The sequence below is a fragment of the Biomphalaria glabrata genome, chromosome 7 (genome assembly GCF_947242115.1).
Source record: "Biomphalaria glabrata chromosome 7, xgBioGlab47.1, whole genome shotgun sequence".
NCBI lineage: Eukaryota > Metazoa > Mollusca > Gastropoda > Planorbidae > Biomphalaria > Biomphalaria glabrata.
Genome location: NC_074717.1, coordinates 21,286,315 through 21,311,900, shown reverse-complemented (window position 1 = coordinate 21,311,900; position 25,586 = coordinate 21,286,315). Strand labels below are relative to the sequence as shown.

The following is a 25,586-nucleotide window of genomic DNA, read 5'->3' as shown; positions in this document are numbered from 1 at the left end:
CCAAGAGAATCAGAGATGTAGACTACAAAATTGAAATCAATAGCAAAAAGAAAGTTTATCGCTTCAATAGGCTACATCAGGGGTGGGCAACCTTTTTCTATCAACAGCCACATTTTTAAAAAATTGGGAATGGGGAGGGCACATATATATAATGTACTTAAACTTAGAATAATACCCTAGCTGTGTGTAATGTCTATTAATTAACATTTATACTGTATAATACATATACATATAATTTTTTACTCTCCTAATTGAGGAATTACAAGACTAAGCAATTTGTGAAACTAATTTTACAATTTTTAAAATAAATTTTTTAAATGTCTTTTTACTTTACATTTCACCACAAATGTAGCCTACAGTTTTACTTAATGGGAAGTTTTAACTTTCTCAATGTTTCAGAACTATTACACGGCATCGACCTTCTCACATGTTCATTTTCAAAAAAGAAAATATTTGTTCACATATGTATCTGGATTCAAATAATGTGAAAGTTTAGCAGTGTTTTTAAAGTGTGGAAATACAGCTTCTGGCAGCCATAAAATTCCCTCAGAAAGAACTGACTGAAACTTCTCTTTCAGGTCATAATTTGCTTGGAGGTAGGTTCTCTGGAGCAGAATCAGCTTTAGCACGAAATGATTAACTGAGGGTGTTGAAACAGCTTCCAAGTTCTTGACATTTTAACATTTTCTTTCCAATTCCACAATCAATGAATCCAAATAATTCATATACTTTTCAACTATCTCACTAGAAATAGTTTCCTTTCAGCAAAGGAAAATGACAAAACCTGTCTTCACTTGCTTGCCTGGAGAAACTGGAAAGCTTTATTTGAAAAGATTTAACAAGCACAAATATTTCATGTACAAACAACCCATTGCAATACTTCTGATGAAAAACATGAAATATGTCTTCTACTCGTCCTTAGAAATATTAATAACATAGTCAATGTCGTTTAAATACATTTACAATTTCTACCTGTTTCCTTTTTTAAACACTAAAAAAAATGGCAAAAAGCAGATTAACTTTAAAATACTTTTAGCAAATCATTCAATTATCTCATACATCATTTCCCATTACAAAATTTTAACACTAAAAAACAACAACACTTAACTCACTGGAGTTTATTGATAAATGAATACCAATTTACAGTTAAAAACGTATCAGAAATGATGAACATCTTAGAAGACAACTTATCAAGATGCACAAAAAGTTACTTCATCTTATCAGTTACATAAAATTTATTTTGTTAATAGTGACTATAATTTATTTGACAATGACTTTATAAGTCATACACTACTTAGTGATTGACATACATTCAAAAGTACTTAATAATTGTATAAGAACTTTATTACTAACATCACATTGAATAGAAATGTTCAATACAAATTTTATAATTTTCATTTTATTACAATAGTACTTTTTTTTATACATTGTTCAACCATAAAAAAATATTGTAATTGTTAGAAAAAGATTTTTTTCACTATTATATAAATTTGATATTGTGACTCAGTTTTGCACATGGCAGAGTAGCTGCAAGAGTAATTGTGTATATACAAAATGTAGACATTGGACACATTCAATTGTAATGTCTAGGTCTACGTGCTTGTAGTTATGTGTATTACTCATTATATCATGCAACCAACTTTAAGAGAAGAGGGGAGGTAATGTCACAGTAAGGGAGAGAGATCAGGCTGGTCACAAGTGGGTTTAACCTCATGCTTGACAGAGCAGTCGACTGACCAGTGGAAGGTCAACTGAACAAACTTTCAGAACCATGACAAAAGCGGTGGAAAAAAGAACAGTAATTTGCATATGCATAAATGTAGTTCAAGGTAAAGGTTAGTAGAGAGTAGGATATGATGAAAGAGAATTTTCGTGGTGTGGTAATATTTTAAAGAGCATAGAGGCTAAATATTGTGTCTTTAGTAGTGATTGAACTATATTAACAGCCCGTTTGAATCTGCATGTCAAATGATTGTGAAGAAAATACAACACAGCTGTCTCTTCAAACACAATTATGACGCACTAAAATGTGCATCTAAACAAAAGACAAGTTTAGTAGCCAAGTGATGTGCATCTAAACATGTTTGTAACAGCTTGTCTTAAACTTTTAGCCTTACAAAATCAAAATAAAAAGGCACTATTATATTGTTAACATTATATACATCACTATGTAGACTATTTACAGATTACAAATATGTACAGATAATTGTTGTTCTCAAGATTGTTATAAATAAAAAATAAAGCAATGAAAAAGTTTGCTTGCAAAAAAAATAAATCTATCAAATACAAAATTAAGATTTTCAACAATGAAACTAACTATCAGCAGCAGGTCTATATTTCACAATCCATGGATGCTTCAACACTTCTTGTAATGGCAAACGATCCTGTGGGTCATGACGCAAAAGCTGGAGAAAAAACAACAACATTATAGTGAAATATTAAAAAAAAAAAAGAAAGACGAAATCCTTGAGTTTTTAGTTAAATAATCTAAAACAAGCACACTCTGGTGATTCAATAATGAAATGAAAATTAACTTGCAACTGAAATTTTTGATTGTGTTGAATGAATGTGTTATGTATTTTGTGTATTTGTTAACTTAATAATAATTTTTTTCTTGTTGAGTTTAGACATATCAGTGATTGAATAAAACTTTGGAAATACAAAATTCACTGAAATGATCCTTGGAAGTTTAGTATAAAAAATGATTTGACTCAAATCAAAACAAAACTATTATTTCTAAACATAATTTACCACAAATGTAACTTAGTTTATCTAAGTAACAGATATAATCACTAAAGTTGTTAGTGTGGATTAAAAAAATTACTTTTGATATAAGATCTCTAGCACCATCCGACACAAACTCTGGAAACTTCAAGTCCACCTTGCAGATTTTCTTGTAGGTCTCAGTGTGGCTGCCTGTTTCAAAAGGGGGTTTACCCACCAGAAACTCGTAGCACAGCACACCAAGACTCCAGAGGTCAACACATTCATTGTGATACTTGCCCTCTACCATCTCTGGGGGAAGATAATCAAGTGTGCCACACATAGTGTGACGTCTGCAAATGGAAAGGATATATTTCAAATTTCAAGTGATATGTGACAATTAATCCGACACCAAAATGTTAAATAGGTAAAGGATCTGACTTTTTAAGAATTGAGAACAGCCTGTGAAATAGACTCCACTATTGAACCTGTAATTTTAAGGTATAACAGAGCAGCACCATAGGCTACTGAAAGATAGACAACGTTGGGGAATGACTATCCTAATAAATTTACACAGAGAAATAGTAAAATCAATCATAAGAAGCAAAGAACTGATTTAACATCTTATCTAGCCATAGAGATGACCACACTAATCATGATAACCCATCATATAATGACAAAATTTATATCACACATTACAATGGATCCCTAGGAACATAGACAAGACATGATAGGAAAAGACTGATAGACTATCAAAGGCAGGGTCATCCATGGAACAACTAGAACAAAGAACTGGCTAGAAAAAGATTCTATCTTTAAATAAAAAAATTAACAAACAGCTAGTGTTTGTTGATTCAGGACTAAAAAGATTTAAAGTAATAAAAATAGATTAAATCTTTTCCTTTTAGACTACAAAATATGTAAAGGAAGTCTCCAAAAACATAGATTTAGCATTCTATCCAAATTTTCGCTTTTAAGATGAAGGCTCTTTTATCATGTGTTCCTTGAAAAAGTATAATGCTGATCTTCTAAATAAAAATAAGTTAGTTAATTTTTGTCAGGGTGTGGAGGTCAATGGTCTGTCTGAGGTGGAATAGGTCAGGACATTCTAAAGTAGATGTATGAAATTTTCATAAAGGTAAACAAAGTCTTAAGAATTTATTCTATTTATTTCAATGGAATTGAATGGGATTAGGCAGCCAGTACTACAACCAGCTATACTATATTTGTTATAGCTGTATAGTTTAAAGCCTATTTCTTCAAGAAAATACAAACTCATCTTTCATTTTAAAAAATTAATTACCTAGAGGACGGCGCATGGACAGACCATCCGAAATCTGCTATTTTCAAATCTCCTTTCAATCCTAGCAAAAGATTTTCTGGTTTAATATCTCTGTGAATGACTTTCTTGCTGTGGCAATAAATTAAAGCATCAGTCAGTTGAGCGATGTACTGAAAAATAAAGGAGAAGAACTCTGCAGTTGACAAAACTAGAAAAACTACATAAAATAACAGACTTAAAGGATCAGATATAATTAAATAATAGTTAGTTTATGTCACCTGAATTATTGCTATAATGATTTGACTTCAGCAATCATGCAAGGCAAAAAGAAATTGTGATGACCTTAATTTTTTACTCATCTTACAATGGAAGGGCCCATAATTTGTAACATCCCCTCCCTTAAATACCCTGGCTTGTTAAATATAGAAGCCCTTAAGAATATAATACATTCGCTTTGATCTTCAAATGGAACAGTCTAATAGTAATACCTCTTTCACAATTGAGCCCCCCAGCACACACTTCTAGGGCCCATCAAGACAAATACATTAGCTTTGATCCTCCACAACCCTCTCCCTCATTTTTTAGCCTGTCAATTATGCTCCATAAGGATAAAGGGACAAGGATAAAACCCCTTTTCTTTGTCTACTCTCCTTGACATACAGACACAAATTATTTTGTAGCTTTAGGGATGAATACCTTTCACTTGCCTTCTCCATAGCCTCCAATTTTCCAATAAAATATATTCCCCTCTTCCTTTTAGATCAGATATTAATGTACTTACTCTGGCAGATCTAGCATCATCAAATCGTTTATTCTTCTGTAATTCTTTGAAAAGTTCTCCCTTTGGAGCATATTCTAATATGAGATAGATTCGAGACTCATCATAGAAGTAGCCCAATAGTGTCAAAATGTTAGGATGTCTGTAAAAAAAATATAGTCACTGGCAATATTTGATTTAATCTATTAATTCATTATCTCTTATGCGTATAAGAAACAAAATGAGCAAATATTCCTAATTTTGTAGAAAATATCTAACAAATGCAAATACAAGTTACCAAATTTATTGAGTAGGTATGTAATTGTAAAAGTACAAAAGATTTTGTTGACAAGGGTGTAAGAAAGCAATATATGTTCACCTCTTTTCACCATTGGCTACACTAAATGATGTGATCAGATTTTTTAAAATTTTGACTGATAACATTTCAATGTGAAAATTTTCAAATACAATTTTATCCAAAAAAATTGAAAGTTTTTTTATGTTGTATCTTTTTAAATTTCCATAAACTCTTTTACAAAAAAAAATATTTCCATACCAATCAAGACTAATTTTCTTTAAAGTAAATTTTGTTCTAAGCCAAACATAAGGTTAAAGCACGAAGGAATTTTTTTATTAGTTAAAAGGAAATAAGCACTTTTTTTCAATTCATCAAATTATACAGCATTAGTCGGTCATGAGCCAAAACAAATCTTTTAAAAATGAACTTCCCTGATGCAACAGATGGACTAATAGAACAATGCTTTAAAAAAATAAAGCTTTCATTAAAAAACTAGTGCTCTATAGAGTAAGTGACATGTTTATATCAAATGCTTGTGTCCAGCAGCTAGGAATGTTTTATGTAGAGCACAGTAATCATAGCTATGGTTAAAAGAATGGTTAAAAGAAGATACACAACTTATTTAACCTCACTGCATGGTAAAGCACTTAATTATGAACCAAGAGGTCAAAAGGTTGAATCCTAGTGAAAACTAGGATTTTAACCATCATCATTTTAAGAATGTGTCTGAATTCTCACCCCCCCCCCCCCCCCAAACCTAATGGCTTTATGCCATGTTGCGGGAGTAAAGGCAGTTGGTCAGTATCTAAATGAGACATACACAGTGACTTACTTAAGGTGAGTCTGAATTTCAATTTCTCTCCTCAGTTGATGTTCTACACCAGCTTTTAGTAACTGGGATTTAAACATCATCTAAAAGTTTAAGAAAAAGAAAAAAGGTTTAAAATTCAATAAAAATTACATTCTAAAAAGGGAAATATTAAACACTAGATCTTAGATATATTAAACATGGTTTAATAATGTAGAAACATAATAAAAGATTACCTTTAAAGCAACGATATATTTGCTTTTCTTTTCTCTGGCCAAGTAAACATTTCCAAATTTTCCCTTACCAAGTGGACGACCTATATCAAAATCTTTTAGAGTCCATTTTCTAAGAGTATGCAAAAGATATAAAAAATTAAGCTGCAGCCTACTTCTATTTGGAATAAAGTGAGCTTAGCAAAAAAGTAGTAGCTAAAATTTTAACAAGCAAAATATAAAAAATAATGTAAAATAAAAATGTATCTAAGGGGAAGAACTGTATATTTATATAAATCAGTACTGGAAGATTAAACTAAACAAATTACTACTAACTAGTTAATTGATTGGTTACTTTTTTTTATTGATTCATATTTTGTTAGGAACAATACAACGAATAATTGTGCTAAGTTTGAACTTGATCAGAGAATGGGAAGTGGGAGAAATAATGTGTACAAACATTGTACCATACAGACACAGTCAGATAAAAGCTTTGTAAAAATATATTTGATAGAATATATTTTAATGGTTTTATAAAATGAGAGTTCAACCTGATTTAATGCTATTTTAAAATAAAAAATACTTACATCATAGGTTCTTTGCACTTGTGGCCTTCTGATCTAGGGTCATCGCGATTACTCTCGGCAGCATTAGCATAAGGATCATTTTCTTTATCAACAGGAACTCTCATAGGCAGCTTATTCAGTGCTGTGACTGAACTACCATCAAAAGACATGTTCGATTTCAACATGAGGGATGGAGGGATGTAGAAGACACAACTGCAAAACAGAAATTGGGAACTAGCGCCAATTAACAACAGTTGTCTAAATTGTATTTTCTAGATACTCTAGCAATCTAATCTAGCCAAGTCCTAGACAGTAGAAATGTAGAAGACTACAGTTTACTACACAAGATCCTAGACCTAGATCTGAGTAACCTAAAGTCTTGATTAAATTTTAAATCTAAATAATAAAACATTAAATATAAAATAAAAATATATTATATTATATATATAGAATCTATCAATAATAATTATATAAATACACTAAGACACCTTTAACTTAATACATATTATTTCAAAATTGGGCCTGCTAAGCCCTAATATTCAGCAACTTAAAAAAGGAACTATTCAAAGGATTTGAAAAAAACTCTTGACAATGTGATTAATTTTTGTGTGTAATCATTGCAAGTCATTTGATATATTTTTGCATAATAATTTTAAAATTAACAATCTGTTATTAACAGCATGAAGATTAATAAATGAAATTTTAATCAAATTTGCCTTCCCACGCTTCTTTATCATTATTTTTCTTAGAGTTTGGAAAGGGAAGTATTCACAACTGACACAAGTCACAAGGTGGGCAAAGAAAATGCTTTAGTAGGGACACCCTCAAAGTTTCTCTGAAAACATTTAGCATTGATTGACCCAGCCACCTGAGAGACAGAAGCACATGACAACCATTGAAGTTGAAGTAATTTGAAGTGTTATAATAAATATAGATCTAGATCAATATATTATTATATAGATCTAGATCTATCTAGTTATATAGTAGGCCTATATAGTAATATACTGTCTATACTAGCTACTAGTCTAGATCTAGCTAGATATAGACTCTAGATCGGGAATAGATCTCTTTCTAAGTCTAAGCTAGAGACACTGTCACACTTCACTTATTCACTAGTGAACTTAGTTAAAGTCTAGAACAGGCTGAGAACTAGAGACACTAGTCACTAGCTAGTGACTAGAGTCTAGATAGAGTGTCTGACTCTAGATCTAGACTAGATCATTCTAGTATTAGTAAGAGTAAGTTCAGTAAGACTAAGAGTAGAGGTGACACTTAGACTTAAGACAAGTTAAGAGTAAGAGTCTTAGGACTTAGAGTCTTAGTACTCTTGTCTTAGTGAAGTGACTTAGTCTTTGAGTAGACTGACTGAGTCTCAGTCTGAGAGGCTATCCACTATTACCAGGCTAAAATTCATAATCATTGCATAGCCCATGATATAACAATTAACTTTAACCTTCTTTATCTTATATAATACAGACGTTACTTTAAGCTTACCTTTGATTATAAATCTAGCCGAGTTTTATGTCTAAATTAATTGATCTCTAGTAGATCTATTTCTAGATCTGAATCGTTTGAGCCCTTCTTATCTAGCCCATTTAAATGTACGAGGGGTTATAAGGTTCACAACCAACCAATCAAAATTTTGCTAAACAATAGTTGTAAATATTATTCGTTCGTTTCGCCTTTTTCCTTGCGATAATGTGCAATTAGTCACAAAGATTTAGATCTAGATCTACTAATTTATTGCGTTAGGGAGCCAATTTAGTTAAAAAAAAAACTCCTAATGACAGACTCATCCTTTGTTGAGGTATGAAATGTGCTCATTTCAAGCAGTGTATTTTGCATAGGCCTACTCCGCAAAGGCCAATAGGCCTAATCAACGCGCACCAAAAGAAGAGAGAAAAAAAATATATTTATAGGCTAAAAGACGAGATCTTCCTCCTTTATACAACATATAGAGCGATTATTTTGCTCTAAATAGCTAATGAATGATAGACTTATATATAATGGAACATTTTTTTTTACCTTGCCCCCCCCCCTCCCCCTTTTGGTAGAAACAAAAAAAAAAAAAAAAACTAACTGTAAAGCGAATGTATAAATCTAATAAATAATGGCAATGTCTTCGATTCCGAAGATTGAGTGCAATGTTTCATATAGATATGCAAACCCAGTTGCGACCTGCACATTTTTCCGTATCTCATTCTGACAAAGCCGTTAACTGTCCGCGGTTGTCCGTTTACGTTTTTTATTCGTCTTCTGCGCCTGTCTTCAATAAGGGTTTTGTTTTGGTCTCTAATGTGTGTCCCGCAGCCTTTATGAGAGCTCACCTATTGTCTCTTTCAGAAGCCATCTGCTTCCAGCTACTTGCCTCTATGCAGTGAGGGCGAAATGGCGCCTGAGTTGATATTTATACCGCCTAGGCCAATATTCTAATGACAGCCATTTAGATCTAGATTTAGAAGACTATTTGCAACATTAATTCATTAAACTCTTTAATAAATCGATTCGTTAGAGCCTTTTTCGAGATCCGTGTAGGTATTAGTTTCTACGAAGGTACGAGATGAGTATAGAAGTAGGCTATCGTAAAAATAGCAGAAATACACACACAAAACAAAAACGTGTAGGCTATTAATCTTTCGAAAAACGTAATTAGATAATATACTAGCATTACCCGTCGATTTGTTCCCAAGCTATATAGGCCTATTGCCTCCCCACCCTTTTTTTTTTGCACTTTCAATTTTCTCCACACACACACACACAAACACGACTTCGTGCAGATATAGGCACCTATAGGCCTACCCTGTTCTCAAGGGAAAACGAATATATCAATTGAGTTAACTTTAACCCAATTGCCCACACAAACACACTTATTCATGCAACAATATAAGAAATATGCTTTAAACAAAGATGGAATCTACTATGTGCTTTTGAATAGTTTTATTAAAGCTTTATAGATCTATAGGCCTACATATTTAGAATGAATGAGTGGTATTTCGCGTAGCCTAGCCTATATATTATAGATGTCTACAATATTTAACGCCAAAATAACACCGTGACAAAACGTCTTACTTTGGGGCGCGCGATTCGTTCTGTAGGAGCCACGTGTACTGCGACGCCCGGTCACATCCTGAGACCTAATGACGTAGTCGAGCCCTGGCATCAAACTTCTTAAAACTACTCAAACTATTCAAATGACTACGGGTGCACATTCTTCAGTTTAATTAGTCCTGCCTGAATATCTACTTTTATAATATTAATCAAGCCCTGCCTGTTTATGGTATTTGATACCGGTACCCATCTATTTTGTGTATAACTCCGAAGGTATACATTTATTTGCAAAAAAAAAAAAAAAAAATTAATCTCTTGATAGTTCTTGTTCCTTCTTGGTTCTCTCTTTCAATTTTCTCTATTATGAATTTATGTTGATTTAATATTGCATTTAAAGTGGAAAACAATTTAAGGCTTTTCCAGGGTAGTTATCACCCACCTCCTTTTGCCAAAAATAAGTACTTGGTTTATTAATTTTTTTTGAACTAATACAAAGGGTTAATGTGTCTACACGTTTTCGATGGACAGATAAGATATTTATGTAATTTGTAGACCCATATTATATATTTTAAAAATCTTTGTTGTTTCTATTGTCAACTGCTGTTTCATCCATTCAATGGAGTACAGTAGATGCCTGGGGACAGCAGGGAGACTACTATTTGCCGATACAATAAAGACCTTAAAGAAGACATCAAAGGTAGGCCAGGGGTATAGAATTACGGGAAGAAGTCTTGGTCCCGATTGTGATCCCATTATAGAAAGTAGTGTTAGCAGTATTAGGCTGAAGTTAGGTTATAGAGTGAGGCTTTTAAGAATAAAAAAAAAATAAAGAACAGTTCTGTGGTAAAATTCATGTGTTATTAATGAAATAGTATCTTGAATTCTAATAAGGCCTACTAGTGACAAGCCAGGTATCTCACTAGTCAAATAATGCATAGAAGTCCACAAGGAAGTCAGAAAACTAATTTGCAAAATACTGTGGTTTAGACCTTATCTTTGCAAATTAGTTTTGAACATCTTTTTGTAAAGTATGATAGAACATATACGAATAAATTGATAGAAAAAAAAAAAAAAAAAAAAGGAGATATAAGCTATAGCTGAAAAATGTTAGTCAGGGAATCTATGTATATTGTTGTAGTGTAGGTGACTAACTTTAAACCTCTTATATTATGGTTTTTAGTCACAGTGTAAGTTCATTAAAGCATCCTGAATATTGAAATAAAAAGTATCAGTACTGTTAAAAAGAAACAAACAATGGATATGGAATTAAAATTAAACATATAATATAATGAAAATATTGACTTTTCTTGAGCAAGGAATTAACTTTTGACAGCTCAAGGTTATTTATAATGGCCATCACTTTCTAGTTTTAAGATAGACATTTTTTAAATTTGTTCATCAAATGAAGGATAAAGTCACCAGACAGCATCAAAATATCTAATACATTTATGATGATCATAGTTGTCAATTATGTAATTTTAAGAAATAGTATTTGTATGAACTTAAAAAGCTACTAGTTAACTTAAAAACAAAAAAAATGAAAAAAAAAACCCAATGCAATTCATTTATTTTATTCAAAACATTGACATTAATGAAGCAAGTACTGGGACAAAGGAAATTCTTTGGTCCACTGTGCCAATAACAAAGAGAAATGACACCTGCATTTGAAAGTCCCAGTAACTTTTATAAAAGATAATCATTGAATATTTCACAGTTCTCATTTTATAAACAGGTTCATTAAATACAGGCTATTTTTACATGTTCGTTTGAGCCTGTTGTTTATTACACTACAGAAGAAAAAAATGTTTATAAAGGCCTACAACTATACCTGTGAAAAGTAAAATTACACTGTCCTCTTGTTTAATTAAAATTATGCATGTATATATACATGACATACAAAAATTCTCTAACACCTAAAAAGTCTTTGTTTTAGGAACTGCAGTATGAATCCTCAGTTGAAGATTATTTGAAAAGAAGCCTTGTGGAAGACCTAACTAAGAAATGACAGAATATTTTATGTATATTTTTCTGTGGCAGCTAATGTGGTATAATGACAAGGGTGAATGTGACACATTCAGGCACTACCAGAAGGACAAACCATGAGGTCAGACCATCCTAAACTCAAACCCTGTCACTGCAGTAACACTAAAAAAAAAAAAAATCATTTGACAAAAATGACACCATAGCAGACACTGATTTCTAGCCAGAATCAAATAATATGAAAATAGGTTTCAAGTGTCTGGTAATGAAAACTTACCTCTAAGAATCAAAAGAAACATTTCTCTATGCAGAACATTTCTATCTACAAAGCTTTAAACATTTAAACTGTATTTTTACAGAAAAAACAACAACTTGAGTAGGATGTCTACATCCTGATATTGCAACAGAATGCAAACCATGACCATATCACAAGATCATCAAGACTTGCAAAGAAATCCTCCTACTTTCCTTTTGGGCACATCATCTAATAGATGACAGGAAGGAAATTAAACAATGGGATGATGGCTTTAATGAGTGTACATGCCTAGAGTAACAGGTGAGCCAATAACAGAGTAGAAGGAATGGACATAAGACATGAAACAAATTAGTCAAAAAGGTGTCACTTAAAATCTGGATGAAGGCTGTCAATAGTTACCAGTATTTTGATTGGATACTGATGTGACATTAAAAAAGTCTCATCAAAATCTTCATTGAGAACATTGTATGAAGAGCTGGGTATAAACACAGATGAGTTATTTAGCAGTGATCAAATACATTTTCATCTTAGGCTGAAAGACATTGTTCATGTTTCATTAGCAAAAGATATTCTTATAATACAAGTCATAATTTTTTACAATTCAAATCCAGACTTTTCACTGATAACTGATAAATAAAAATTGATAAAAAAAAAATTAACCACCCATAAATACTTAAATGAAATCATAGTAAGCTTGGAAATCTGTTAATGTTTGTCTGTAACTATCAGTTCATCTTTATACTTGACTACCCATGGGTGCTGTAACACTTCTTCTAATGGCAGTCGAGCTTTTGGATCATGTCTCAAGAGCTGGAATAAAAATTGATTAAGAAAATGTTTAGTTTTCTCCTCTTAGGTATATCTTGTAGATATTTGGTATGGAGCAAGTTTTTTTTTTTTTTTTTTTTAGTTTAGAATGAGTGGAATGAGGGTTTGAGAAAATAAAAGGAGCAGAACATTTTGCTAGTCATACATTATCTTTATTACCATAGAGACAGTTTAGCATGAACTGCACAGATATGTTATGTCCAAAATGATCAAGAAAAGCTCATATAGGTAATAGAGATCGATTTTTACAAATTACCACAAATGGAGAAGCAACATTTTACTACCATCGTACCCTCTTAACACTATGACGATGCAGCAAAAGAATGAAACAGTTTATCAGGTACCTAAACTTAAGCATGTGGCCCATGATGCTAAATTGAAACTTCTCCCCACGTGACATAAAGAAGCAGATGATCAATAACTTTTTTTGCAGTGATGTGGCTAATGACTTAAGTGTCTGAAATTGTGAGGACCCCATCCCCCTCCCCTTGTTTTAACATGATTAGAATTTAGTATTTGTTTCGGGAATAAGGGGAAAGTTTTACTTAGCGACAAAAAAAAAAAAAAAAAAAAGAAGAACGCTCTAAGTTATGCTACAAAGAAGACACTTTGTGTGGAGCAGTAGAAATAACAAATAATAGATATATGGCTTTACTGAAAGACATTGGACGGATTCCTTTTTATTAAGTATTTATGATTGTTTGATACTAGCGTCAACTACTTAAATTGATTGGTTGGCATTTCGCAGGTGTTCCTGATTTAGTTAAAGGTTATCTCATGATCATTGCATTGATTAAATTCAACACTGCGGAAGAACCATAACAACTTTCAACACAGTTTCGCAAAATTGAAAAGATGATCGTCAAGAAAAAGCAGTTAATGGTAATATATCTATTATTTGTTACAGCTTTTTTTTTAGCCTATACCCAGTGATGGTGTCACAAAAGGAATAGCCGAGTTCAAGAGATGTCCTTCCTCTTTCTATTCTCAGCCTTTTCCCATTGCTTTTTTTTTTCTTCTCACATGGATGTGTTTTTTTTGAGAATGAACTCAACAAATAATAGATTTTTAATAATAATATTTTTGGATAATATTTAATAATATAATTACCTTAGAAATGAGATCTCTAGCTCCTTCAGAAACATAGTCAGGAAATTTGTAGTCAACTTTACAGATTTTTTTGTAGGTTTCCTCATGGCTTTCTGTTTCAAAAGGAGGTTTGCCAACCAGAAACTCATAGCAAAGCACACCAAGGCTCCAAATATCTACCGACTCATTGTGGCACTTGCCTTCAACCATCTCAGGAGGCAGGTAGTCTAATGTGCCACACATAGTGTGGCGCCTAGAAATAAATGATCAGACATTCTATAAAAATCATGGTCAAATCTTTATATAACATTTTTACAATTTTAAAATGAAGCCATCAAATATTAAGAAGTTTAAAAAAAAATTATCTTCATAGTAAAATAATACTTGAAAAAAAAAATAAATTTTTAAAGCATCAGTAGTGTTGGAACAATTCATTTTAACTTCAATTCTGATAGACTAATATTTCATAATAAATTAACTGCATGTATTAGTATTGACAAGACTGGGAAGAGTCTCTGAGTTTTGAGACTTCAGAGATTGCTAAGCTTAAAATGAATGTCTTATCTTTCTAGCCAAAACACATTTTTAAATATTTGTACTGTAAATACAATACTTTCTAGGATTAAATATGAAATGTTTAGTATGGTATATGAGAAGATAGGAATTAACCTCAAGGAGCACAACATGGTCTGAAATGCACATATGTGATAAATAACAATAACACACAGAAGTATTGTATCTGATCAATTAAAATGTAACCATGATTTATTTACCTAGATGATGGTGCATGGACAGACCATCCAAAGTCTGCAATTTTCAATTCTCCTTTCAAACCCAGTAAAAGATTTTCAGGCTTTATGTCTCTGTGAATGACCTTCTTACCATGGCAGTAAATTAAAGCATTGGCCAGTTGGGCTACATACTGGAAGTTATGATGAGAGTGCATTACATTAAAAATAAAATAACCCTGAATAAAGCTAAATTAAGATTGAGCTATTTCATAACCAATGCTGTCAAACATCCTCGTGTTGAACTGAGGTCAGTCTCAGTTATTGTTTTGTATCAACTTTTCTTCACATCCCCGCATTATTGTAATAGTAATGAATAAACTAGTTCCCCTTTCAGACCTTGTGATCTATAGGGCAGATGATGTAAAGTTCTCATCTGTTTTTGTGGCCCACAGGTAACGAGGGTGTCATTTGGCCAGTACGATGACCAACCGCCTTTACTTTCCCCAAACTAATGTCAGGTACCCATATGAGCTGGGTGGACTCAGATGCGCCCAAAGATCCTGACATTAAAAATCCCAGTCTTCGAAGCTGGGACCCTGATTCAGAAGCGAAGCGCTTAACCACTCAGCTACAGCATCTCCAATGCATAAACTAATTCAACATTTATTTTGAATTAAGTTGATAGTTCAAGCTGAGAAACTGCTGTTTTTCTTATATAATTTCTCATAAAAGACTAAATGTACCTCAGAATTAACTGTAACTTCATAAATAAAAAATCCTGAGATATTTTAAATTAAACTTTCTATTAAACAATAAATGGATCACTGATCAACTCACTTGTGCTGTTCTAGCATCATCAAATTTTGTGTTTGCTTGCAACACTTTATACAGTTCACCTTTAGGCGCATATTCTAGAATCAGATATATCCTTGTGCTATCATAGAAATAACCATACAGCTTGAGTATGTTGGGATGTCTGAAACAAATGTAATGCTCTCTATTTAATCTTAATAGTTCACATAGAATGTGTATATTGAAATGAAAAAAAAATTTTACGGGGAGTTTCACAGGTTTGCACAAGTTGGTAGTAGGAAGTCAGAAAAAAACAAACAACTACTGACCACATTAGGACACCAGGAAGATTTCAAACATGATTCTAAGGAGGTTTTCCACATGGATAATTCATTCTTCTAAGTTGTATGCATAATAGTCATGTGAAGTTTAGTGTTTCTGTTAGCAGACTTTGGGTAGATGTGTAGTTTATTTTATTTAGATGAAAAATGTTGTGTGTCCTGTTTTTATGTTGGAAAATTACAGTTTGCTCACTTAATGTGAGGAATAGTATGCTATCTTTTTTTTTATATTAACCATCAGAAAAAGACTCACTCTATGATTCTAAAGGGTAATACCTTTTACTAAACATACTTTTTTTTTGAAACATTGATTTGCAGATATTTTTCAAACTTATTCTACGTGTGCACATAGTCTGTGCTGCTATACTTATCAAAATTAAGGATGATAAGTGTCTGGTACAAAAAAGGATATAGCGTAGACGGGGTTTATTTCAGTATGAAATTTCAAGATAATAAAATGTTTTAAATTTGTCTTGCATAAGTGTAAACATATTTTTTTTGCAGTTAAATAAGTAGGAATGCTAAGAAAGATATTTAATTGGAATAAAATAAACTTATGAATTAATAGAACTATTTTTTTTTATTTCATAAGCTAGTTCTACTATGGCGAAAGCTTTACTCTCTGTTATGCCATGTATGGGGCAGATTATGTAAAGGTCATCTATATCTGATGGTTAACAAGGGTATCATGAGGCTTTCTCAACAACCAATTGCTTTTATCCCAACTAGTTGGGTGGACTCGGGCATCTTAAAAATCCCAAAATGCAAAATCCCATTTTTTCAGATTCGAACCCGAAACTCTTTGGTTTTGAAGCCAAGTGCTTTACCACTCAGCCACCATATGTGAGTGTAAGAAAAGTATTTCCTGCTTTGACTGATGATGTCATGGTGATTATTTAAAAATTCATTTTTGTATTAAATTTTGAATGTGGATAACAAATTTAGTATGTTAATCTATTTAATAGTTCTAATAGTACCAGTAAATAAAAATAGGAAAAAAATCAGCTACGTTTGGGACTAAATGAAATGTTAATCTCATGTGCTTAAACCAACTTAAAAAATTCAGGTCACTGACACAAGGTTAGACTTAAATATACAATGAGGTTAATAGAAAGTAATAAAATATAATATGTAAACCTTAGATGAGTTTGGATTTCTATTTCTCTCCTAAGTTGATGTTCCACTCCAGCTTTCTGTAACTGTTGCTTGAACATCATCTGAATCATTCAAGAACAGAAACAATATTAGTATCAAAATCTATTTTTCCAACACAGTGAAAAAACTGTTTGCTAAGAAAACAAAGTATGAATTGTTACCTTTAGAGCAACTATATATTTGCTTTTTTTCTCCCTTGCAAGGTAAACATTCCCAAACTTCCCTTTCCCTAATGGTCTTCCAATGTCAAAATCATTCAAGGACCATTTCCTGGAATTCACAAAAAAATCATTAGAAGGCAACTTGAAAAAAAAACTTTGATACTTTGTTAATTGTTCATCCTTGCAATGACTTTCTTGGGGGCTACGGGTTGACAAGGAATGCTCTCTAAGATGTTTTATTGGGTTAAAGTAAAAGATATTAAAAACAATTCTCTTCTATCTTAGTAGTTGATAATTCCTGAAGCTTTCATACAAATCTTGAACAGACTGATAAAGTTTGTTGTGTCAGTTTAGTCACAAACAAAACATTCACATCTAACAATCATGGTCGAAGGAGGAAAATCATGGAATACAGGTTTTAAAAAAACTTAAAAAAGTAAGAACTATACATATACATTCAAATATTTATAAAAAAAAATAATTTAATTAACTTGATAAAACTTAAAATTCCAACTCGCTCAGATGTCACATTAAAATGTAAGAACAAGCACATTTTAACATCTGGTATTTTGTTTTTGATCTTTTTATTTATTTTGTGTTGAAAGCTTGACAGCTTTTTCATTCAGGTTGCCAGGTATTATATTATATTGCAGACCACTGGCAGATCCAGGGGGGGTGGGGGACGGGGGTGGGGGGCGGACGAATTTTAGATTAGAATTCACACAATTTGTATACGAATTTATTACTTATGTTAATAATATATACTAATTATTTATATTTTTAACATATTTTTAGATTATTTCGCTTCCCCCCCCCCCCCAGTATGTTGGCCAATTAGGTGGGGTCTGGAGGGGGCGATGGCATCAATCCGCCCCCCCCCCATAAACTTTTGAGTTGGGGGGGGGGGGGGGGGGCGGTCCAATTTATTTGTAGAAATCACAGCTTGCTAGCAGAATCAATTAAACATCTTTATGATTAAAACTTGTTATTGATATTTTAACCGATCTTTATATTTTGTCGTTCTCCTGTTGACCGATTGGGGGGGGGGGGGGGCGAATACCTCTACTGCCCTTCCCACCTAAGCCCTTTGAGTGGGGGGGGGGGGGGGGGGGGGGGCAGTCCTACTTTTATGGACAAATCATAGTTTGTGAACAAAATTAGTTGAATTAATATATAAATTTTATATTATGTTGCTCCCCTTCTGGTATTTTGGCCGATATTGGTGGGGTAGGGGAGTATGCGATTGCCTGTACTGCTCTTCCCACTCTAACCCTCTTAGTGGGGGGGGGGGGGGTCCTATTTTTATGGAGAAATCATAGTTGTGAACACAATTAGTTGAATATATATATAATATATAATACGTAATTGATATGTCAATCCATTGTATATTATGTCGCACCACACTCTAATCTCAAATTTTATGATTATTAAATAAAAAATAAAAAGGGTTGTACCAGGTGGGAGGGGCGATACATGCAATCGCCTTCCCCCCATCGGACAAACAAATACTTTTTCTTTTTGTATTATAGTTAAGAAATTAGAATAGCTAACAACACTATTCAAAAGGTCCTTTTTTAATAGGGAGCTTAAGGTCAGGAGAATGCATTTCTTCAGTGAAGAATGCAAGAAAACACTTATGTCGTCGTGGCTTCACCCCGAACTCCACTGATGAGTAATGAGCTATAGATGTCAGCAGAATGAGTTTCTGCAGTGAAGAATGCAAGAAAACGCTTTTGGCGCCGGGGCTTAGCCCCGAACTCCATTGTTTAATAATGAGCTGTAGATGAAATTTCATTTCTTGTGCTTGGCCATACTATCAAAATTTGATCTTTTAACAGTCTTAGAATGGCATCGTTTGTAGTCTCGTGCTGAAAATTTTTCAGATTTTCATCTGACACAGGCAGGCTATCTACAATAAGATGAACTTGTGCGTCTCAGTCATCACTTGATGGATGTTTCACTGGCAGCGATGCTCGTGAAAGTGTATCTGAAATAGACATTTCTTTTCCTGGCTTATATTTTAGCAGGATTTCATACTTCATTAGACGAAGAAGCATTCTCTGAAGTCTTGGTGGTGTGGATGACAAAGGCTTTTTGATGATCACTTCTAATGGTTTGTGATCTGTTTCAACTGTTATTTGACGCCCATACACATAATAATGGAAATGTTCAACTCCAAACACTATTGCAAGCATTTCTTTTTCTATTTGTGCATAACGTTTTTCACAGTCTGTAAGAGATCTTGATGCGTAAGCCACTGGCCTCTCATTTTGAATTAACACAGCTCCAAGTTCCTCTTGCGAAGCATCTACTGACAACTTGACTGGTTGTGAAACATCATAAAAAGCTAGAACAGGGGCAGTTGTGATCATACTTTTTAAGTAATCAACGGCATTCTGATGTTGTTCCAACCACATCCAATCATTATCTTGTTTAAGTAGCTTCCTCATGGGGGGAGGTAACATCAAACAGATTTTGTATGAATTTGCCAAGATAATTTATCATGCCCAGAAATCTTTCTAGTTCTTTGCGGTTTGAAGGGCATGGCATAGAGTGTATTGCTTCAATCTTGGAGTTGTCAGGCTTGATACCACTATCTGTAATGACATGTCCAACAAATTTTACTTCTTTTATTCTAAGGCTGCATTTTGATAGTTTCAATTTAATCCCTTCTTTTCTTGCTATGGCAAGGACTTTCTGAAGTTTCTCGTCATGTTCTTTTGTAGTTCTACCAGCTATCAATATTTCGTCCATGTAGGTTTCAACACCTTGAATATTTTAAAAAATTTGGTGAAATCGTTTTGCAAACACTTCCGCAGAAGAGTTTAGTCCAAAGGGTAGTCGTAAAAACCAAATGGTGTGTTGAGCGTTGTCAGATCTGTACAGTTCTTATCTAGTTTGATTTGCCAAAAGGCACTGGTTGAATCTAGTACAGTAAACACTTGGCTGCCACTTAGCCGGCTGGCTATTTCTTCAATGGTAGGTAACTGGTAGTGCTCTCTTTGAATGGCTGTGTTGAGGTCTCTAGGATCTAGACAAATTCTTAAACCACCTCCTTTCTTTTCGACAAGAACTAGTGAGTTGACCCATGCGGTGGGATGATCAACTTTTTCGATGACACCCTTGAGCCATGCTACAGTTCAGAAATGCCCCAAGTCCAGATGGACCTTCACCAGCAAGGCTGCTCATGGGCAGACGTTTGAGAACTAATTTTCCAACAACAAATACTTATCTCAAACCACAAGTTCCAGACCAGAAAGAAATGGCAGATGTATGGAGAAAGAGAAAAAATGGTCAAAGAAAATATTATGACAGAAGGGCTAGACGCACTGAAAGACAACAGTTTCACCCTGGAAACAAGGTCTTTATGCAAAAGTATCCTGGAAGTCAATGGAAGCCAGCCACTGTCATCTCAGAAGCTTCCACGCCAAGATCGTATTTTGTACAGACACCTGTAGGGGCCACATACAGAAGAAATAGAAAAATGTTAAGAAAGACATTTTCTATACCACACGAAACTCCAGATGTATTTGAATGGGACGATTCTGATACATCCTACGAAACGCAAGTTACAGAACCCGAGACTGCGATTGCTAGTACAGCGCCTGTTGAAACACAATACGCTGTACCCCAGTGGTTACACGCTATGGCAGACCAGTAAGACCACCAAAACGTTTTCCTAATGTAGATATTTAGACATTCATTATTTCAAATGCAGCCTATTGTGTAAAAGGCTTTTGATGTTTTCTTACACTATATATTATAATGTTATATTATATAAACATCTAAACACAACTGTAAATCGTTACCTGTAACTTGTAAACATAATAGCAATGTTAGAATTTTATAATGTAAATGTTTTAACTTTGAATAGTTACATGAAAATGTCTATTGATTATCTTGTTAGAATTTTATAATGTAAATGTTTTAACTTTGAATAGTTACATGGAAATGTCTATTGATTATCTATGTTAGATGTCAATATTTTGTACTAGAATGTAGAAATAGTTTTATCATTGAATGTTTGTAAGAAGGGAGATGTGATAGTAAATGTTATTGTCTTGTCAGCCCCGTCCTGTTATTGTAACCTAGTAACCCACATTGCTGGCATGTTGAAAGAATGTGCTAATTAACAGATAGGGGTGATAATTGAATTCCTTTTAGGCCTATATATATAGACGATCTAGCTTGAATAAAGCAGCATTTAAACAGACAAGAAAGTGTTTGTTAGTCTCTACTAGCCTACTATTACAACACCTCTATATCTAGTGCCTTTAATTTGCAATTTAATAAATAATCTAATTAATTGACTAATTCCTAATACATACACATTCATTGAGCCTTTAACATCACTATCTCCTCTTTTCTCCTCCTTCGCTGAAACAGATGTTTCTGTCCTCTGTGTTGTGGAAGGCTCTTTTGTATCCCTGTTACAAGTTGCCACATCTATTGTGGCTGAGTTATTTTCTTTATCTCTAGGGACCCGTAGAGGTAGTTTGGAAGCAGATGAGTTACCAGTCATAGAGACAATGTTTGGTTTCAGAATATAGGATGTGGCTTCCATAATTTTGTGTAGAAAAAGCTTATTTTTTTCATAGACCTAAAGCTGATCTGAAAAATAAGAGGAACAGAAAAATCCTCAAATACCATATATAATGTAATAATTGCATTATCAGTATAAACATGCCTAAGAATATCAGCGCTAAGTACCATGACACACTGTACTTTTTTATTCCTTTTGAAATATGTTTTTTTTTGTGTCTGTGTGAAGTTTCCAAACTAAATATTGACAACAGACTTTAAGTTACATCTACAGAAAACTAAGAGGAGAATCTCATCTATTACAGTTCAGTTTTTAGTTCTTCAGATATTTAGATCTTAATCTAATACTTCTAGAACTTCTAAGCTAAATCTCTAGAGAAAAAATTAAAGGGTTAGGGTTTCACAAATTCTGATTTTCCCTCAAAATTTGTAAAAGAGAAGAAGTCTAGGGTATGCCCAGCAACATACTATATAATATATAAATATATATATATATGTATAAAATATATAATATGCTAGTTATCTTAAAGACAAAGTCATGTACAGCGATTTGTCTCAAATAAAACATCTCGATGGCATTTCTAAAAGATAAGCATGAAGTCGATTCATGCCAAACTAGCTTGCACTGTCATGATGTTAGCAAAAAGCTTTTTTTCTAATCATAAATTAAAAAAAAATGGCAAAACCTTTATAAAAAAAATATATTAATTTTCTCCATTGACAAAACAACTGCTTCAACAATATATTTGCCTTGAACTTATATGAGCTGATAGGATTTTATAAACCTGTATAATAACTAAACTAATACAGAGGAGCAAAAATTGTATACTGTCAAAAACCAAAAAGGCAGACCATGGATGGATTGATGATGTAGAATGTAGAAGCAGATTTACAATAACTTAAAGGTTGGGCATAGAGATGAAAAGCTCTTAGATCTGAATGGAAGAATGTGCTGAAGCAGGACAGAGCCCGCCATGGGCTGTAGCGCCATTGGGATAGATGGATGTATAATAGCTAATATTTCATAAGATAAAAGTTAAAAAGGTTAAACGACTTGTTCCCAACAAATGGCTCACCATATAATTAAATAACTAAATTATACAGATGCTGTTTAAGCAGTTTTTGTTTTGTTGTTTCTTTTTAGGTTCTCATAATTAACTTACTAGTTACTAGGCCTAGACTAGCAGGGTCTCCTAGATCTATAAAATATGAATGTTATTGAAGTTATTGTACTATCTTTATAGATCTACTAGTCGTTCACCCCTGCAGCAGATTTACAAATCATTAAAAAATTTGTATTCTTTTAATACTATTATTATTAACTATATATAATATAATATAGATCAAGTATATATTAAAATTAAAGTATATTATTATTGAATAGATTATATATAGATTTAATATAAATTATGAATATATAATATAAAATTTTTATAATATAGATTTAATTGATGTATAAATATAATCATTATAATACTAATCTAATTATAATCTAAATTTATAATTCTCTTCTTCGCTCAACAGTTTGGACGAGCAAGAAGTAAAGGAAGAATCACTCTCTTATTTCTGCGGATAGTAACCACGCGAAAAAAAAAAGAAAAGGGGGAGGGGGGAGAACAAGTGGGTATTCACACGTCGCTATGGATGGCTGCACGCTGGACTGTCATACCCTGCCTGCTCCCATCCCCCTTCGTCCTGCGGGAGGTTCGGACTAAGAAGTAAACTATCTTCAACTCTGAAGGAACATCCGAAACATGTAAAACATTTTACAAACATTAAATAGCAGCATCGGACTTAAACATTGTGACCAAGAAGTCATGGAAAGAGAACAAGTAATCTACTATGTATATTCACCAGTCATTAAATAGCAGGACCAGACTTAAGCATTGTGGGGCCCTATGCAAAACGGATTTTGCGGGCCAAGTTTGGGTAGGAAAGCGGACAATAAGTGAAATTTAAGAGTTTGTATAAGAAAATAAATTCGTCTGTATTTTATTCATTCTTTACTACGTACAGAATTACTTTACCTTGCGTGTAGCAAAGTCATACAGTATATCGTAATAATTCTGTTTCCTACATAGATCACGCTCAATAGCATGAATTACCAAATGTTTCAATCTATCTTTGAGAATTGTTGACCTCAAGTAATTCTTCACTAGTTTGAGGCGAGTGACACTTCTTTCACCAGATTACACAATTACAGCTTATGTATAAAGCCGTTTTAATTTATCACGCGTTGGATTGTTTTCCATATTGAGTGACACCCCAAAATGACAATTTTTGTCTATATATTTCTGGATATTTTAAGGACTTTTTCATATATTTTGCAATTTCAGGAGATTTCCAGGAGCTCATGGTAAATCTTCTAAACTGCGGGAAATCTGTTTTAAGTTATAAAATGGTTTATGCGGTCACATATATTGCAGTGGCCTAAGGCCATCCCTGCAAAATAGTGGCGTATGCTACGCCGCAAGTCGACTAGTTTTATTATATTAGTAATACTAATATATCTACTAGATTACTAGTAACTAGATTAGATATATCTAGATAAATCTAGTTATCTAATAATACTAAATATTAGGTCTAGTCAGTCTATCTTCAACTCTGAAGGAACATCCGAAACATATAAAACATTTTACAAACATTTTACAGATCATGAATTGGAACAGTTTGGCAGAATAGCCTTGAATAGGACAAGAAAACCAATCAGTGAATTGGACTTGGCAGAGTTAAGACCAAGACCAAGTTAAGACAGTTAAGTCTAAGTTTTTAATTAACATGCACAACTGTGACAACGCCTAATAACTAATCTAAGTTTACTAAGACTAAGTCACTAATCACTAAGACTAGTAAGACATTCTAACTAAGACCTAGACTCTAGATTGCTATATTTATAATTTTAACTAGATCTAGTCAATCTAGACTAGTAACTAGTATTATTATTTATTTACTTTCAAATACTTTGACTTTATTAACACTTTACTGCGTACTGCTACTGGTCTTCACACTTTTCATTAAACTAGATTCTAGATCTAGTCTTCTAGATCTAGATATCTAATTAAAGTTAAAAAGGCGATTAGATCTAGATCTATATAGAAATCTAGATCTAGCTAGCCTAGACTAGAAGTCTAGTAGATCTAAATCTAGTAGATTTAGATTTTGACTATCAAGTAACTAACTCTATAGTCTATAGATTCTAGATCTAGATTCTAAAAAGGTCTACTAGACTCCAGATCTAATCTAGACTATATAGTCAATATAGATTAGAATTAGATCTATCACTAGTAACTAGTCTAGAATAATCTAGATAGATATGACCGATATGTAGATCTATAATATTCTATAATCAGTTCTAGATTAATTCTAGACTCTAGATCTAGAGTCTAATTTCTAAAAGAGTAGACACTGGCGGTGTTCCACTCGAATATTTTTATTTTATATGTTTATGACAATCTCATTGGTTAGATGGACAAGGGAAGTAACCCCCAAATCACATTCCAAAGTAAATTAAAAAAAAATATAAAAACGAAAGTATTAGATCTTAAGAAACTAATTAAAGTTTCTAGCCTAGACCTAGATCTATCTAGAGATAGATTACTTATTTGTTCAAAGAATATAAAAAAATGGTCCCTATGTTATGTAGTTATCGATCGAGAAAAGGATTACCCTCTTTTTGGGGTCGTGTTCTCTGAAAATGTCTGTCTTTTATTTACTTCATCGGCATCTTATAGTACTTATACTTATCCATCAATAGATTCATTTCCATGTGTAGATCTATATATTTTCTTTAAAACACACAAACTTGCTAATAAATAGCAAATAAAAAAAAGATTGACAGCACGACTCATGTTGGATTTGATGTTTGGTATGATAACGTCTACTCAAGTTCTGTTAATTTTTATTTTGCATTCCAGGGCATAATGCAAGAGTTGCAAGCGCATTTTTTTTTGTTGCTGTTGATCAGCAAAAAAAAAAAAAAAAACAACAAAAAAACAATATGACTTTGACACCTTTAATAAAATCACTAAATTTAGAAA

At 32.9% G+C, this 25,586-nt stretch overlaps 2 protein-coding genes across 5 annotated transcripts; both read right to left on the bottom strand.

Annotated features, from left to right (window-relative positions):
- Positions 1-1,098: 1,098 nt before the first annotated feature.
- LOC106070239 (aurora kinase C-like) lies at positions 1,099-8,244 on the bottom strand. The gene is made up of 8 exons (XM_013230084.2): positions 8,121-8,244; positions 6,648-6,839; positions 6,085-6,193; positions 5,873-5,952; positions 4,767-4,905; positions 4,007-4,155; positions 2,825-3,056; positions 1,099-2,405 (listed from the first exon to the last, which is right to left on the bottom strand). Exons 2-8 carry the CDS (start codon positions 6,809-6,811, stop codon positions 2,313-2,315), a joined length of 966 nt encoding a protein of 321 aa, XP_013085538.1. The 5' UTR covers positions 6,812-6,839; positions 8,121-8,244; the 3' UTR covers positions 1,099-2,312.
- A 4,304-nt stretch (positions 8,245-12,548) lies between these two features.
- LOC106070126 (aurora kinase C-like) lies at positions 12,549-24,753 on the bottom strand. 4 transcript variants are annotated; one of them, XM_056035599.1, is made up of 8 exons: positions 24,501-24,753; positions 21,336-21,618; positions 17,008-17,116; positions 16,829-16,908; positions 15,396-15,534; positions 14,601-14,749; positions 13,849-14,080; positions 12,549-12,720 (listed from the first exon to the last, which is right to left on the bottom strand). In XM_056035599.1, exons 2-8 carry the CDS (start codon positions 21,569-21,571, stop codon positions 12,616-12,618), a joined length of 1,050 nt encoding a protein of 349 aa, XP_055891574.1. In that variant the 5' UTR covers positions 21,572-21,618; positions 24,501-24,753; the 3' UTR covers positions 12,549-12,615. The 4 variants fall into 4 exon arrangements, with proteins under 4 accessions (XP_055891574.1, XP_055891575.1, XP_055891577.1 ...); XM_056035600.1 differs by lacking the exon at positions 24,501-24,753 and adding an exon at positions 23,655-23,893; XM_056035602.1 differs by lacking the exon at positions 24,501-24,753 and adding an exon at positions 23,577-23,595.
- Between the last annotated feature and the right edge of the window lie 833 nt (positions 24,754-25,586).

Coding starts and splice junctions, on each gene's coding strand:
- LOC106070126 (XM_056035599.1), bottom strand. CDS start 21,571: ATGGAAGCCACATCCTATATTCTGAAACCAAACATTGTCTCTATGACT. Junction 17,117..21,335: donor GTTAAAGGCTCAATGAATGT/GTATGTATTAGG, acceptor TGTGAATTCCAG/GAAATGGTCCTTGAATGATT. Junction 12,721..13,848: donor CTAGAGATCTCATTTCTAAG/GTAATTATATTA, acceptor TTTTTATTCCAG/CTCTTGAGACATGATCCAAA.
- LOC106070239 (XM_013230084.2), bottom strand. CDS start 6,811: ATGTTGAAATCGAACATGTCTTTTGATGGTAGTTCAGTCACAGCACTG. Junction 6,194..6,647: donor AAGTGCAAAGAACCTATGAT/GTAAGTATTTTT, acceptor GCATACTCTTAG/AAAATGGACTCTAAAAGATT. Junction 4,906..5,872: donor GAAATTCAGACTCACCTTAA/GTAAGTCACTGT, acceptor TTTTTTTTACAG/ACATCCTAACATTTTGACAC.